The sequence below is a fragment of the Sturnira hondurensis genome, unplaced genomic scaffold (assembly GCF_014824575.4).
Source record: "Sturnira hondurensis isolate 20B ecotype Veracruz unplaced genomic scaffold, ASM1482457v3 Scaffold0022215, whole genome shotgun sequence".
NCBI classification, from domain to species: Eukaryota; Metazoa; Chordata; class Mammalia; order Chiroptera; family Phyllostomidae; genus Sturnira; species Sturnira hondurensis.
This window is the reverse complement of record NW_028094846.1, coordinates 1909812-1925595: the sequence shown is the minus strand read 5'-3', so window position 1 is coordinate 1925595 and position 15784 is coordinate 1909812. Positions and strand designations below refer to the sequence as shown.

The following is a 15784-nucleotide window of genomic DNA, read 5'->3' as shown; positions in this document are numbered from 1 at the left end:
TGCTCACTGGGCACACGGCCCCCCACCGTTCTCTTAACGTCCCCCTAGGAGAGCTCGGCTCACGTCTTTCCATGAAATAAACCGACTCCACGCACATGGCCATGTTAGAGCGGTGGGGATCCCTAGGCCAGTCCACCAGGCAAGGGAGCTGGGCAGAGACTAGCAGGCCAGACAGGGTCGCTCTGCAGCGCCACCTACAGACTGGACTGCGTCCAGCCCGAGGGGGCCGGGATGTGCAGTTGTGGGGGCCCCAGTGTCCCCATGCGAGTCCCAGCACCATGTGATGGGCTGGGGCTCCTTACAAACGGCATCTGAGCCCAGGCTGTGACAAAGTGACAGATAGGACGGGTTCCTTTGAAGGCACTCCCGGTTAGGTCTACAAAGGTGAAAACCCACCTGTCCCCAGGTGCCCTGCCTGCCTGACTGCCACCTGCACCCTACGTGACAGGGAGGGGCCTCCGCAGGTGTCCCTGTCCCTCCAGGGGTGTTTGCCACCTGACAAAACCGGGACAGACAGACACCCCCGGCCCCCAGCTCAGGGGACGCTCTTCCTTATGTTACTTTGTAGCGTTAGGACCCCATCTTGCCCGCACCGTCACCTCCTTTCTTAGGGTTGTCATAAAGCACAGGGTCCATGTCACTGCCTTACGGAAACCACCTCGCGTCCGGTGGCTCCTCACTGCTGAGACCTCCTCACAGACCGACTCGCCCTGGAGAGTGGGCGGGCCTAGTCCAACCTCACTGGGGGCCGCGGGGCCCCCGGCTGGTCCTGTGGCCAAGGCTGCCCCCCCAGGGCTGGCCGGAGCACGTTACCCCCAAATGCCTCCTGACCTCCAAGGGGCAGAGGGCACGATAGAAAATGCATGGGTGTCAGACTCGGGCTTGGGGCCCCATCCTGTCTCTGATGCTCCCAGCTATGGAGCCCTTGAAATGTAGCGACAGCAGCCGAGGAACTCATTTTGTTACATTTTATCCATTGCAGCGCAGACAGCCCCACGTGGCCGCTCCCACGCTGCACAGCACAGACCCGGGCCCTTCGGTTCCATCGATGCTGCTTGTGGCCACTTTCATGTGAGGAGCCGGCAGCCCTGTCCCTCCTGAGTCCACCAGAACCTGTAAGTCCTCCTGTGTAGTCGCTAAGTGTCTCTGTGCCCATGTGCCCGGATACAACCCGGTCTTTGGACCCAAATGTGGGCGCTTCCGTTCATCTGTCGAGTTTCACCTCCTCCTCCAATTTAACCTCTGACTTCAATTGTTAGGCCATGGAAGCAATATTCTATACTGATTTTTTAAAGAAGATTTTACTTATTTGTGGAGAGAGGGGAAGGGAGGGAGAGAAACATCCCATGTGTGACAGACACATCAATTGGCTGCCTCTTGTATGTCTCTAACTGGGAACCCGGCCCGCAACCCAGGCATGTGCCCCAACCAGGAATCGAACCAGAGACCTCACAGTTCACAGGCTGGCACTCAGTCCACTGAGCCACACCAGCCAGGGATCACCATTTTTAAAACTCTTCGTTACCATCCTGTGTACCAGCCATCGTGGGTCCTAACGAGAACAAGCCCTTCCCCCTGGAGCCCGTGTTCTGCAGCCGTGAGAAACGCCGTGAGCCTGTTACCACAGTTAGACGTCTTCCGGCCTCCAGGGCAAGGTGGAGCCGGCGAGCGTGCCCCAGCCCCTTGGCCCCTGTTGCCGCCTGGGAACAGGCCCTCAACAGGAAATAATCGCAGAGTCAGGGTTCCGTATGAGGCTGATGCCAGATAAATTTTATTATATTTAGAAAAAAAAGGAACTGGAACTAAAAGTCGTCAGTCACTCGCAGGGCATGAGCGTGTTTAACGCTGCACCCCCCCAGTCCCCCCAGGGCTCCTCCTCTAGTTGCAGCATCTGGACCCCCCGCCCAAGCCCGTCTTAACCCAGCCCAGGTGCTGGAAGGCAGAGCACACGGTCGTGCCCATCAAGCCGAGGAGGGCGATGGAGCCCAGGGCGCCCCTGTTCCGCTTGCTGGGTTCTGCAAGAGAAGGGAAAGCCGGAGTCACCGGGAGGCTCCAGGACTGACGCCGCCTGTGGCGTCCATGGAACGTCCCCTCAGGGAGTCGGCTGGGGCACCACGGCCTGGTCAACCCACTTTATGCAAAGGAATGTGTCATGACAGGGTGGCTCGGACCTTAGAAGAAGGTCGGGATAACACCTGGGGCCGCTTCGAACCGGGACCTCGGCAGTGCTCCCCTCTTCCCTGAAGATTTAAGTGCGGCAGGAAACGTTTGCGAGCAGGGTGGGCCCCGAAGGCGGACCCTCTGCCTCTGCCCCAACCCACAGTGTCCACATGGTGGCTCTGGGTCCTAGGTAGGGGCTCAATCTTTCTTTTTAAGATTTATTTACTCTTAGAGAGAGGGGAAGGGAGAGAGAAAGAGAGGGACAGGAGTTGCCTCTCACCTGGCCCCCACTGGGAACTGGCCTGCAACCCAGGCAGTGCCCTGGCTGGGAATTGAACCGGCTGGCAGGGTGGCACTCAATCCACTGAGCCACACCAGCCAGGGCTAGTGCCTTACTTAATCTTCCTAAGCCTCAGTTTCCTCATCTATAGAATAGGGAAATATTATCTACATCACGGGATTGGTGGAAGGTTTCTAATAGTAATATTGCAAAGTTCTTAGAACAGCAACTGACGCACAGAAACTGCTCCATCAAAGCAGTAAGTTTTGTTACCATTCACAGGTTAGTAAACAGAAAGAAGGTATGGGCCTTTCACCCAGACATCAGGTTACACTACACGCCTTTCCTTAAAGCCCAGACAGGGCGGGAAACAGTAACACTGGGGCCCGTTCGCCTCCCCAGGCCGGGTCTGCTCCACTCACCTCCTGTGTAGTAGCCGTAGGCGTAAAGCACGCGTCCAACAATCCAGGCCAAGCCCAAGCCCGAGGCTATTCTCTAAAAAAAAAAAAAAAATGGAGGGGGGCCTGTGATGTGAGTGTTTGCATTCAAGAGACAGGCAGCTTGGTATGGACATCTAGGGCCAACTGCACCACGTTTTAGCCAAAAGTCCATCATTTCACTCCTGGGGCTGGGGGTCCTCACTTTGGTGGGTCGGGAACTACAGACCTGGCTTCTGGCGGCTGGTGCAGACCAGGGGACTCTGGAGGTTTAGTTCCAGGAGCGGGAACACCTGACCCTTGGTCAGAGCTCGGCTACGGGGAGACACTTTCTGTCCAAGGCAGGACCCAAAAGGCAAGTAACTGGTGTCCACCAACCCCGAGGCCCACCCCGTCTCTAACAGATGCGTCATACATGCAGGTGCCTACAAGTCAGGTCCGCCTGGGTCATCTCAGGGGACCAGTGAGTGTGTGTCGCACGAATGCATGAATATGCAAAGGAAAACGGTAACGGACACAAGCCTTCTAGAGTCAGACCTGGGTTCAAATTCTGACTCTCCAACCCTGTATCCCTTTGACCTTGAGAAAGTTACAGAGTATCCACCACGTTTCCCCTTATCTGTAAAAAAAAAACCTGGGGGAAGTCTGCCCACTTTAAAGAACGCAGTGGGAAGTAACTGAAGGAGATTCTTTTAAACACAGGGTGCCCGGCTGAAATCCTTCGTATCCCAGACGAAAGCGCCGACTAACTTACCGGGTGGTACACACCGCCCACAGCCAGGAAGAATAAGAAGGGGGGGTAGACTTCCAACCTGCAAGAGATGGATGGGCACTCGTTAAAAAAGTGCCCCTGTAAGTGTGCTTACGTAGGGTGGGGAGCCCTTTACTCTACGCGCCAAGTTCGACACCCGAGAGGGAAATGAACAAACACTGACTGAGGGAGAGGGGCCAGGCCCTGCCCCGTGTCAGGGATCAGAGGTGGCCGAGAAACCGAGTGGAGGCCTGGCCCTCTAATGGCTGACGAGAACGGCCTGGTGACTTGGGTGGGCTCCCTTACAGAGCTCGGGGCCCCTCCCCCCCGGGCCAGGAGACCCCGATGTCACTTTAGGGGGGGGATGTGCTGGGTTTCCATAGAGATCAGTGTGGCAGTAGGGGCAGTCCTGAACAGACTACCCACCATCTGACACTCTTTGCTTAACATTTAATCTGTTCACTTACAAGTTTTTATAAAATATTTTATTTATTTATTTTTAGAGAGAAGGGAAGGGAGGGAGAGGGAGAGAAACAGCAATGTGTGGTTGCTTCTCATGCGCCCCCTACTGGGGACCTGGCCTGCAACCCAGGCGTGTGCCCTGACTGGGAATCGAACTGGCGACCCTTTGGTTCACAGACCAGTGAGTGCTCAATCCACTGAGCCACACCAGCCTCGGGTATTGACAGGTTTTTTTTAAAGGATCATTTTAATGATGGCTCCCATCACTCTGACAAATGAACGGGGCACTAAATGCCGGGGCAGACGGAGGCACTCCCTCCACAAGGGGCGGAGGTGCCGCAGGGCCCACTCACGTGTTCTGGTGGGCTCGCTGGATGCAGTTGAAGAGGTGCCCGTTCTCCGGGTCCAAGCTGTACATGGTGGGGTACTGCGGACACGGAGGGCGCGCTGGTCAGACGTCAGGACAGGTAACCACCAGCCAGAAGCCACTCCACCCCCACGCATCTCCCACTGGCCCCCCATCAATGTCCGCTCGGTGCAGCAGTGACCGGGGCTGGTCCCCAAAGGCAGATCTGATCGGGGCCTGTCCGCACCCGGTGACGGGGACAGAGCCAGCTCGCGCAACGCTGTCGCTGCCGGGCTTCTCACGCATTGCAAAGACGACCCAGGGACACAGCTCCTGCCCAGAGTCGCCAGGTGCCCTGGGCCTTGCAAGAGGCTCCTTCGTTGGGGGGCGGACACTGAGTGTGTGAGAATTTTAATGGACACGACCATTAAAAAAACAAACAAACCAAGACACCGGGTATGAAACATTAAAAGCAGCTCTAGTTGGGGAGGCTGATCACAGGCTGCTGAACAGAAATGGACGCCTGGACGCGCTCGCGGGGGACAACCGCAGTGACCGCCCCTGGCCCAGCCTGGGCTGATGGGGCATCCGAGGCCTCCTCCCTATACCCGGCGCGCCAGCCCAGGCTCACGGCAGCACCGCGCACTCCCTGCCCGGGACACAGGGCATCACCAGAGGTGGCCACACAGGGAACAACGTGGCCGTGGAACCCTTGTTAGAAAAAGAACACCCCTCCTGGCAAAGAGCTGTGGCCAAAGGCAGACCGGTCTCCTGCTGCCCACCAGCCTTTCTGCATTAGAGACCGAGTGAAGCCAGGAAGGGACCGCTCCCAGCGGGGCCTGGCATTCTCGCCGTCTTCCTGCTGGAAAGGGGCGGAATTCCTGACAGGTGCCGCTGCGGACCCCTAGCTAGCTTCACTTGTCCCTCTGGGATGGGAGACAAGCTCTCCCCTGGGCAAGCCCATGACAGTGCCAGTGTGCCCCCACTCACCTCCACCTTGTACTTCTTGCGGGCCTTGGAGACGTTGATGGCAAGGTGGGTGACCATGATGAAGCTGGCAGCCCCGGTCAGAACCACAAACCCGTATTCCTTGGAGAGGACGGCCATCTCGACGCTGGGGGACAAAGTACAGGTGAGGCAGGCCCGAGGCAGGTGCGGCTGGAGTGCACACCCCCCCGCAGGTCAGAGAGGCAAGTGAACGATGCTTCGGAGAGGTGGCGGGGGAGGCTGTGGGATGTCACACAACGGAGTTTAGAAATTTCCCAAAGATGCTGCATTCACGGCAAGTTCACGGTCTGTTCCGTTTTGTGCTGAGCCCTTTGGATCAGTGCGACGTTCTTGAGATGCTTCTAATTTCTGAGCTGCTCGCGAGGGGCGTCCACGCGCCCCTGTCTCTGGGATGGGGACACAGGGGAAAGGGCTGTCTCCAGCCTCAGCACAGGGGTCACCTGCTGGTCCCATCTCCGGGCCGTCCTGTATGGCCACAGAGGGGAAGGAGACAGGCCGCACTCTGAGTGGGCACGTCCCCTACTCACCTTCTGGTGAGTCACTTTCAAAGTGTCGAAAGTCAGCTCAGAATAGAAATGTGCGCCGTGTTCTAAACGCCTTTGAGAAGGACCGCCTGAGCCGGGCCACCTGACGTCCCTGGAATTTGGCACATCTGAGCCACGGGGCCATTTCGAATGAAGCTGTCTCTCACTTTACGACAAGCTGCCTGTTTAAGAACAGCACCACCAAGCACATTGGGTTTAGGTCCAAGTGTCCAAGTCGAGAGTCAGCCTCCAGAACCAAACGTCTGCACAGGGTACCGGGCTGGCTGGCAGCGTGGGGACGGCCACCGGGTGTCTGCCCAGCACCTTCCAGCTCCGTTCCCTTGCACTCCCCCAAACCCCCACCAGCGGGAGGAGGGCAGAGATGAGACCAGGGCGCGTTTTAGGGATCTTCCCCAAGTCCAACGAGCCCAGGCAAACCGTTAGCATTTGGCGGCTCAGTCCTTCACCTCTGCTCTTCCGATGCGCAAGGGCGGGGGGTGGGAGAATCCCAGTGGCGGGACCGAGTGCCCCCCCGAGCGGGTGTTTCTGCTGCAGGCCACGAACCCTCGAAAGCGAGAGCGAGCGCCCAGAGACCGACAGCTAGAATCGAGGGGGTGTGACTCCGCTCCTCTTCCAAAGCAGAAACGCGGTCCGGGAGGTCAGACCCAGTGACCACCATTCTCCCCACGCCTCGCTAAGGTGACAGGGAGGGTTTGCAAAGGACTGCATCGCCCTTGAGGGGACTTGGAGGGGGGAGGAGACAGCCCAGCCTCCCTCCCCAAGGCCTCCCTGCGGCAGCCACAGACCCAGCTGCACAGGGGTGGAGGCAAAGCCTGCACAGCCCTCCCGACGCCTCCCTGCCCCCACCACGTGAGGGGTCCTGCTCCACAGGCCACGTGTTGACAGGGAGCCCCCACAGGAGGGCGTGTTGTCGGGCACCCTCTGTGCCAAGCAGGGGGGGTGTGTCTCTGGATGCCTGGGGGACCCCCGGAGCGACTTGGCATTCCAGGTGGCTTTCAGGAATGATGCCCTCCAGCTGTGGGGATGCTTGTCCTTGCCTGGCAGTGCTGGGAACACAGGAAGCCCCCACCTACTGAAGTTTCCTTTTGGTCCCCTCGGAAGTCCCTGTGGAAACAATGGCAGCGACCATGGCTGCACTATTTGGAAGGAGGAGGTCAGAACCCAGAGACCTGCTGGACACAGACGTCCAGCAGGGACAGAAGGCAGGTGAGGCGCGTCCTTGCGGGAAACAGTCGACTTAATTCGCTCAGGGGTCAGGACACCTTTATCATGTGCATCCCCCTTTTCCTAGGAGCCCGGGGCGAAGGGAGGGACTTCCCAGGCCACGGAGACTGGCCTTTGCAGCTCAGTCTGGGAGCAGGCCCAGGGGCTGCTGGCTCAGCTCCCAGGGCCACGCCTGGCAGCCACAGCCGAGCCCAGCTCCCCAGCCCGCAGATAGCTTCCTGGCTCGGGCTCCAGAGGCTGATGAGTGGCACCTGCCTATCTCGGGCACAGGGGCTCCTGCGGGCGGCACACCCTGCTCTGTCCCCTGCAGCCCTTTTATCTGCCCCCCAGATAAGGTGCTGGTGCTGGGGGGTTCCACCCTGACTGTCCTCTACATGGTGCTGACACACAGCCGGTGCAGGAGCCCCCAGAGGACTCAGCGTGCTGCACGGTGCAGACTCTTGCCCTTCTCCCCGCCCCACTTGGTCGTGAGCCGCCTCACCGTGCTCCAGGTCACACGCTAAAACTCTCGGTGTGTATAAACACACCGGTGTGTTTAGGGGCACACAGGGTGGGGCAGGTGCAGGTTTGCTCATATGGGAAATCATACAAGAATAAATAATAATATAAGAGTAAACTGTTTCCCGTACTCACGGCGGCCCCCCCTGCTTTGTGACCGTGTCCAGTGTGTGTCAGTACACACTGTGGGGGTGCAGGGGTGGAGGGGGCGGGACAGCCTGGCAGGGGGCCGGTAATACTCCTGATGTTGTTCTTACCTCCCACCTGGTTATTCCTTCGGGAACCTAGCTGGTTCAAAGACCTTCACCCCAGCACTATTTATCATCGCGGACACAGAAATAGTACAGACGGCCAAGCAAAAAGGACTACGTGAATGATGCGACAAAAATGTCGACACGGTTAACTGGTCCCATGCGAGGTAGAGAAGAACATGTATGTATGTATGTATGCGTCCTACAGTCTTGGTTTTCTCAGCGACAGAAAAGAAGAAAATAGCAAAGCCATAGCCTACTCATTTCTCGATGGCTGAATCATAGATTTTTCCTTTGTACACTCTCCCATAATTTCCAAAAGGAGCCAATAGCTACCCAGAAAGTTATATAAAGATGGCCTGGCCATAGTTGACAAGGAGGGGACGGGAACAGGCAGTGAGTGGATGGCACCAGGGTCGGGTCCTAACGCCCACTCCGCGGTCACTGGCGTTGTGCAGCGAGAACGCTCTCTGGGGGTCCAAAGTTCTGAGTCAGAACCTGGCCCCCATACCTCCTAGCTGTGTCCTGGGAAAAGTTGCCGTCTTTCAGCTGCCTGCCTCCCCGAGTATTCAGTGGAGATACTAAGGGTGCGCGTCCCCGCCTGTGGGCGTGAGGAGCAGGTGGAGGCGGAGCCTGCACCCCACCCAGCGGGCGCTCATCAGCGATCCCCGTCGGGTTATGTTCCGTGCACCGGTGCTCTGCTGCCTGGGGCTTGGCCCTGATTCGGTTACAAAACGGGATGTTTGAATAAGTGATAATGGGTGTGCATTCAGGCGCTCATCATTTAGAACTGCTATTTTAAAGTGGCAAACGAAGCTTGTGTGTGTTCCCCTCATTTTCTGAACTCCAAGCAGCCAACCGCGTCCAAATCTACCATCTGAAAATCAGGGATATGTAAGAGGCTGCATCTTACCAGTGCTGACTCAGGGAAGAAAAAGCCAAATGCGTCCATTCGGCCCGTCCCTGGCAGGGACTTGTGTGTGCACATTCACCTGTTCTCGTTTACCTGTGCCTACCTATGTGCCACTCACTGGGCCGGGGCTGCAGGCGACGGGGGTCACAGGCAGACTCGGGCCCCCGCCCTCATGCGGCTCGCTTCTAGTCGGAGGAGCAGAAAGTAGGCAGCAGGCAGCCAATTCCAGATTTTCCCATCACAGTGACGGTCAGAAGCTGAGCCCAGAAAGCCCCCACAGAAAGGAAACCACGCGGGTTGGGGAAAGGCAGGGGGCGTTTCTGAGGAGGTGCCTGTGGGCTTCACACCAGCAGGTTCCTGGCCATCTGGAGAGGGGTCAAAACAGTGCACTTGAGAGTGTCATGGAGTTAAGAGGAGGGATGCCCCGGGGGATGCCTCACTCCCAGCAGAATACGTGCCTCACTCCCAGAATACGTGGCTGATGCGCCCTGCCCTCTCCGGTGGGGGAAGTGTTGGGAGACGAGACAGCGAGAATTCTGAGCTGGCCCTGTGTCCACACGTGACCTCGGTGAGCCGGGGGAAGCCACCGAGTTTCTCTACAAATGAGACACTACTGACCGTGACTGCCGCAGGACGGTTGGAGGAATTCAGTGACGTAAACTAGGTACAGATGCTTGGTACGTCCTGTCCCAATGCAGACAGTGTGGACCGGGGTGAGGGCGCTGACACGTGTGTGTGCCCATGGAGATGTGGGAAGTGTGCCCTCGCTCATAAGGCACGGCGTTCTCTGCCCACCAACAGCTTTTACTTAGACGTGAGTTCTGATGTGGTTTGGAATGGGTTCAGATCTGCCTGAGGGCTGGTCTACTCAGGGTCCCGAGGGGAGTGGGTTTCCTGGCATGGACAGCCCGCCTCGTCCAAGAGCCCCGGATTCCTTCATTCCACCGTGCTATGCGGAGCGCCTGTTCTCTGCCAGGCCTGGTTTAGGGCGGGGGGGACACTGTGAGCAAGATGGGGTCCCTGTCTGCGAGGCACTGCCATTCCCGAGATGACGAAAGACAGACAACGAACACAAAAACCCAACCCGCCCCACATCCCGGGGAAAGAATGCTCCGACTGGGGCCGCCAGTACAGAGGCCCTGGCTCAGGGCAGCCCTGCACACTCAAGGCCGGAAAGGCGGCCGCCAGGGGCATGGCGGGCCCCAGCGAGTGGTGGGAACAGCAGGACATCGGGTTAGAGGGTCTGTCCCGATCACGCAGGGCTTTAGGGCCATGTGATGATGGTCAGCTGTTCTTGCTTCTCCCTCCAGGGACTGGGATGGGGGCATGGACCCTGGGCAGAAGGGAAGGAGTTCTGACACGGAAGAAGTGGTCTCGGCTGAGACATGTGAGCAGACTAAGGATGCCCTTGGCTTTGGTGACGGGACCTGCGAGAGCAGCTTGTAGGGAAGGGCAAAGGCGGAAGGTGGAAGGATGCTAAAGTGCAGGCCCGCCTCCTGAGCCCACTGCCCAGTCCCCCGACACCACCCGGGCACGTCCTTCCCCTGCCTTGGGAAGCCTTTGCTCCTAACCCACCCTCACGGGCACACCTCGGCCCACGAGTGTGCATGCCCTGGTTTCACACCGATCAGTGGGCTGCTTCACCTGCCCCAGAACTCAATGGGGCAAGGAGACCAGAGGCAGTTCTCCCCACGGACAGGACCGCACCAAACAGGTGGGTCGGACGGCCCTGCACCTTCTGGGGGCTTGAGCTCATCAGTCTCACCTGTGATAGCCACTCGGTTCCCGGTTCCCTCTTCGTGGTCACTGTCACTCCCTGGATCACACATCCCCACCCGTCGAGTGAGTCAGAGTGAGTCAGAGTTCAAGGCTTCTCATGTCCCCCAAAGTGAGGCCTGTTACGCCAAGCATGGCCTGAGACTGTCGCTTTTGGACCATGGATCAGGGTTGCCTGACATTCTGGGCAATCGGCCACACCACTGCAAACGAAAGGGCTGTTTAAGGGTCCAGCGGGACCGCCAGCTCGCTCCTGTGAGTTTTCGGGGGACTTGCTCTTTGTGGGGGGCGGGGGCGGGGCACAGGTGCAAGTCAGGAGGAGGGAGGTCTGACCCTTTCAGAGATGACTCTGCTGTGGTCCAAATGTGTCCAGCTGTGCACTTAAACAGCCTCCACTTGGCTGTGGAAAGGATTCAGGTTTTAATGTTGTTTGAATCCTGACCCTCGGGGGGTGGGGGGCTGTGAGTTCATTCCTGCTCTGCAGGGGCGGGGGGCGGGGGGGAGCGGGAAGGGGGCGGCAGGATGCTCTGGTCTGGGCGCCGCTTCCCGGTCAGCAGGCCGTCTGGACCGACCCTGTTCAGCCCAGGGAGGCTAACTCCCTGCTGCCCCTCTCCAGAGCGTGAGCTCGGTGTCATGTGTCCGTGTGGAACTGCGTGTCTGGCCTCTGGGAAGTTGGGGCTCCCACTCGTCGGGGCCTGGGGAGAGGAGACACGCAGCAGGATGGAACAGGGCCCAGGTCCTTTGCTGGTGTGAGGGCACTTTCCCAGACAGACTTTGGACCCGAACAGCTCTTGACACAAAGGGGCAGGAGTTTCCTTGATGTGGTGACATCTCACTTAGATGCCCCCGGGGTCACGCTGGGCCCTCTGGAGCCTGTCCTCCCGGGAGGTGTGACACCGGGGACAGGCCACAGAATATGCTCCAGGGTCTGAGGGCAGCAAGCTCAGAGGCAGGGAGAGAATGGGAAGAAGCCGCAGGACGCAGAAGAAAATAAAATTCCCAGCGATTCCTTCAACGGGGCTTGACCTGTTCAAGTCACCGCCGGACAGACCATTCACCGATGGGGACTGCTTGCCTGTCGCCCTCACCTGCCACCTCACAGCCCAGAATGACTCCTTCCCTCCCCGGACACAGCCTTACACCCCATACTGGACACTGTGCTCCACGGGAGGGGCCACGGTGGCACTCCTGATGGGGAAAGAAGGACACAGACAAGTGTGGAGGGACAGAGCATGGAGGGCGGTGAAACAGGAGGGGACAGACTGCAGCACAGAGACCGGACACGTGGGAGAGAACACGTGTTCTCTCAGCACGGCAGGCCCGCAGCATGGACAACAAAGAAAGGAGACCAGCGTGTCAGGGTGGGGAGTGGACAGGGGGAAGGGCGATCGGAGTGATCAGTGACTTTCACCCGTGACATTCATCACCAGCACGTTTATTGTGTACCGCCTGCCAACCGCTGTCCCAAGGGGCTCGCCCATCTTAACTCGGGAAGCCCTCAGAGCGGCCCCAAGAGGTCACTGTCTGCCTGCTGCAGAGCAGGAAACAGCATCGGGGAGGTTGCTCTGTCGGCCAAGGTCACACAGCAGGGCTCACAGCTAGGCCCTCGGGGGCAGGGTCTGTGCCCTCAGTCCTAGTGGCCTTGCAGGCTGGAGCCAACGTTGACCACACCCGCTCTCTGGAGTTCAATGGCAGCAAGAACAGAAGGCTAATCATTAACTCGAAATCAGTGACCGATTAAAGCCTGAGATCTTGCTCAGGGGAAGAAAGAAAAACCCTTGGCTTTCATTTTGAATGGAAGGGCCGATAAAGTGCTTCTCAGATAAGGTCAAGTTCAAGGAGCTCATTAACACCAAGCCCTTATTATATGAAATGTTAAAGGGACTTATCTAAGAAAAAGAAGATAAAAAATATGAACAGTGAAAGGACAGCAAACTCGCAGTTATAACAACCACACCTAAAACAAAAGCAAAGCAAGAGGACAGCTAGATCAGGAGCGGAACCATAGAAATGAAGATCACATGGAGGGTTAGCAACAGGGGAGTGGGAGGAGGAGAAGGGGGTAAAAGGTACAGAGAATAAGTAGCATAGACGGTAGGTAAAAAATAGGGGAGAGGGCGAGAATAGTAGGGGAAATATAGAATCTAAAGAACTTGAGACATGTGGTCATAAACTAAAGGGGGGGATGGTGAGGGAGGGGGTGTGCAGGGTGGAGGGGAATGAAGGGGGGAATAAGACAACTGTAATGGTTTAATCAATAAAATATATTAAAAAAAATAAAATTAAATAAAAAAAAAGAAAAACCCTTGGGAAAAGGTCCAAAAAGGAACTGTTTAAGAAAAAACGAGTGCCGGCATCGCAGTACAACAAACGAGGAGCGATCACAGGCAGGGAGGGGCGCCCCCCTGCCTCTCCAGTGCCCAGGTCTGCAAGGAGACAGCTGCACAGGGACGGGCACCCCGTTTTTGTGACCTGTCCCTTACTGGCAATAGACAGGCACCGAGGATCACGGGGAAGCAGGACCCTGATTTCCAGAAGAGGGAAAACGGCATCTCAAATGGGTCACGCCGACACCACTGCATTTTCCGTCACAAGAAACACGACTGATGGCAGTCAAGTCCTAGCAGCTGCAGGGTCCCCACCAGGGCACCAGCCCCTGGGAAGGAAGGGACCACCAGGCCCACTGGCTTGCACCCAGGACAGGAGTCTGTCTGTGCCAGCCATTCCCGTTTCCGAGGCTGGAGAGAGAAAGCATCGCTTATTTTAAAAAGCGTTCCAAGGCACCAAAATATTAGAATCTGACTCCCAGCTAATAAACAGATCAGCTCTAGAAAGGACTTGGGGGAAACCGAAGATTCCAAACGCTGAAATCCTTAAAGGCATTTTGCAGACGCATTTGGAAGGCACACACCTGCCCTGTCCCCTCACTGCTCCTCTCCCACACTCCCCACCTGTGGGAGAGAGTGCGGGGAATCTCGGGAATTCTGTTTTACAAGGCAGCCACCTACCGGGTAACCGCTAAGTCCTTCTTTCCAGGAGGATGGAAAACTCATAACAAGGATCCATAAATCAGCTGCAAAGACTGTAGCAGTCTATGTCCTTTTAAACAAATACTGCCTTGAAAACGCAAAACGGTTCACGGGCAGATGAGGTTGGCAATGGGGTTCTGAATATGGCTTCAGAATGTTTACAGACGGATGTGGGGAACAGTGTATTTAAACGCAGTCAGCGGCACAGTGGGCACCGAGTGACTCTCTGACAGACTGATGTGCCACCCACGTCATTCCAGATGGTTCAGGGGCTGTTTAAAGCTTCCCTGGATCATGGGTGGAAGCCCTTCTTTTACGGGCACTCAGTCCACACACTGTCGTCCACTTAGGAGGTTGCCTTCGGTGACCTCTCCCTGGAGGGCTAGGCCAGCAGGAGGACTTCAAAATGCGGGAACATTGCCCTTCTCCAGTTTGTCCCTTCCTGTAAGGAAGACTGGGGTGCAGTTTCTAGGGCTAGCCACCGTGTCTCTCTCTCTACTAGCCAGAGCCGTTTTATATTTAGTAACATGAGTTGGGGAAGATGCTTGACAAAGTTTTCTATTTCTGTAACACTGTGTCAGATGCGAAGCTTAACACGTCTTCCAAGGGGTTGGGAAGTATTTGTTTGGATTTAGATGTTAGTTTTGTTGAACCCCCTGACATTTCACTCCTGGGAGGAGAAACATTCTCCATCCTCCTCAGGTAGTCATGAGCCAGGTTCATGGAAGTACACTCAATGAACTGAATTCACTAACCAAATAAAACAGTGCCTGTAACTCTGACCAACACCCCCGTGGGAGCCTCTCCAGACCGCAAGCCTGCAGTGACCTGAGAGACCCCAAGAGAAGCCCTGCTCTGGCCCCCAGGCACAGAAGAAGCTACACCGGGTGGCAGCAGCCCTGCGTGACCACGCCTAGCTCCCTGGCACATCTGCAGAGCAGAAAAGTCCTTCATCCAGGGCGCCCCACCCGCTCTCCTACCCAGCCTCCTGCCTCCGCTTCGCCTTCATCTCCTTTCCCACACTTGTCCCCTACGCTACAATGTAGCTCATAACCTCGTGACTCCCGAGGAAAGAATTAGCTGAAGCCACAACTCGCGGATGACTCACCAGGGAGTCTCCAGCCCCTTCCACCGCCCCGCAGCGCCACCAGACAGGCGGGAAGTTGACAGAAATCCAAGGCAGAACTGTAAATGAGGATTCCGCCTCCTGCAGCGCACAGTTCCTGCTCTAAGGCTGAGGTAGGAAATGCCCCCCTTTAAGGTTCCAGTGCAAACTGACAAACGTTTCTGCGCAGCAGGAGGAAAACAAACACGATGCTCTGGGGACTCTCGGAAGGTCCCTAGCCACACAGCCATCTGCAGCGGGCGCTGCGCTCCAGGCCGCTTTAAGCATGGAGCTACCGGTGGGCCCACTGCCCAGCTGTGCCTGGCCGCCCATCCTCTGCAGCAGGGCTGCGGCCGGCAAGGTCGTGTGCGCTCGGGAAGCACGGTGGGAGGACAAGAGGAGAGGGAAAGAGGGACTTCGGGAGGGTTGACCTTGAGAATCTCCGTGAGTTGCCGATGGCAAGGCCAGGCCCAGGTTAGATGCCACAAACCCACTCCATCCTGGAAGGGTGCAGGGAAGGTAGAGGGCGAAGGGGATGATGGAAAGGTAGAAAGGAATCTACAGACAGGAAGAGGAAGAGAGGGCGAGTCCCTATTCAGCTCGGGATGACAGTTATGGGCAGTGCCCAGAGCAGGGGCTGAAGTGCCCCTGAGGGCCGGCGCGCCCCGCGGCGTGCACTCACCTGGGTCACCTCGGAAGCGCTGGTTCAGACCCCAGGTGCGCCGCGAAGTGTGGATGCAGCGCCCAAGGCCTCCGGCAGGATGGGGCGTGGCTCGAGAAGGCCCCGCCTGCCCCCAGGGCCGCGCGAGGCCCCGCCTCCAAGGCGAGGGTTCTTTTGCTCCTTTGAATGACAGCTCCAGGCTCCGCCTTGTGAACCAGAGACTGAAATTCTCGCTCCTCACGGCCGTCCATTGATTTACCCCTTCCACTCCCAAATTTATTTATTTATTCCCACCCACAAATGCCTTAGTAGCTGCTTTTCCACTGTGGCCCTGCCAG

General features: G+C 57.3%; 2 protein-coding genes across 3 annotated transcripts in view; one reads left to right on the top strand and one right to left on the bottom strand.

The window, feature by feature from the left end:
* Positions 1–1831: 1831 nt before the first annotated feature.
* On the bottom strand, positions 1832–15576 carry MGST3 (microsomal glutathione S-transferase 3). The gene is made up of 6 exons (XM_037035317.1): positions 15468–15576; positions 5427–5550; positions 4444–4517; positions 3632–3689; positions 2863–2935; positions 1832–2015 (listed from the first exon to the last, which is right to left on the bottom strand). Exons 2-6 carry the CDS (start codon positions 5541–5543, stop codon positions 1879–1881), a joined length of 459 nt encoding a protein of 152 aa, XP_036891212.1. The 5' UTR covers positions 5544–5550; positions 15468–15576; the 3' UTR covers positions 1832–1878.
* Positions 10215–15784, top strand: part of RXRG (retinoid X receptor gamma) — a 112097-nt gene continuing 106527 nt past the window's right edge. Inside the window, exon 1 of one of the 2 annotated variants that reach the window (XM_037035315.1) lies at positions 10215–10262. The gene's annotated coding sequence lies outside the window, so the exon portion shown is untranslated. Of the gene's footprint in view, positions 10263–14365; positions 14920–15784 lie in introns of those variants that run through there. The other variant, XM_037035313.1, reaches the window with a different exon arrangement.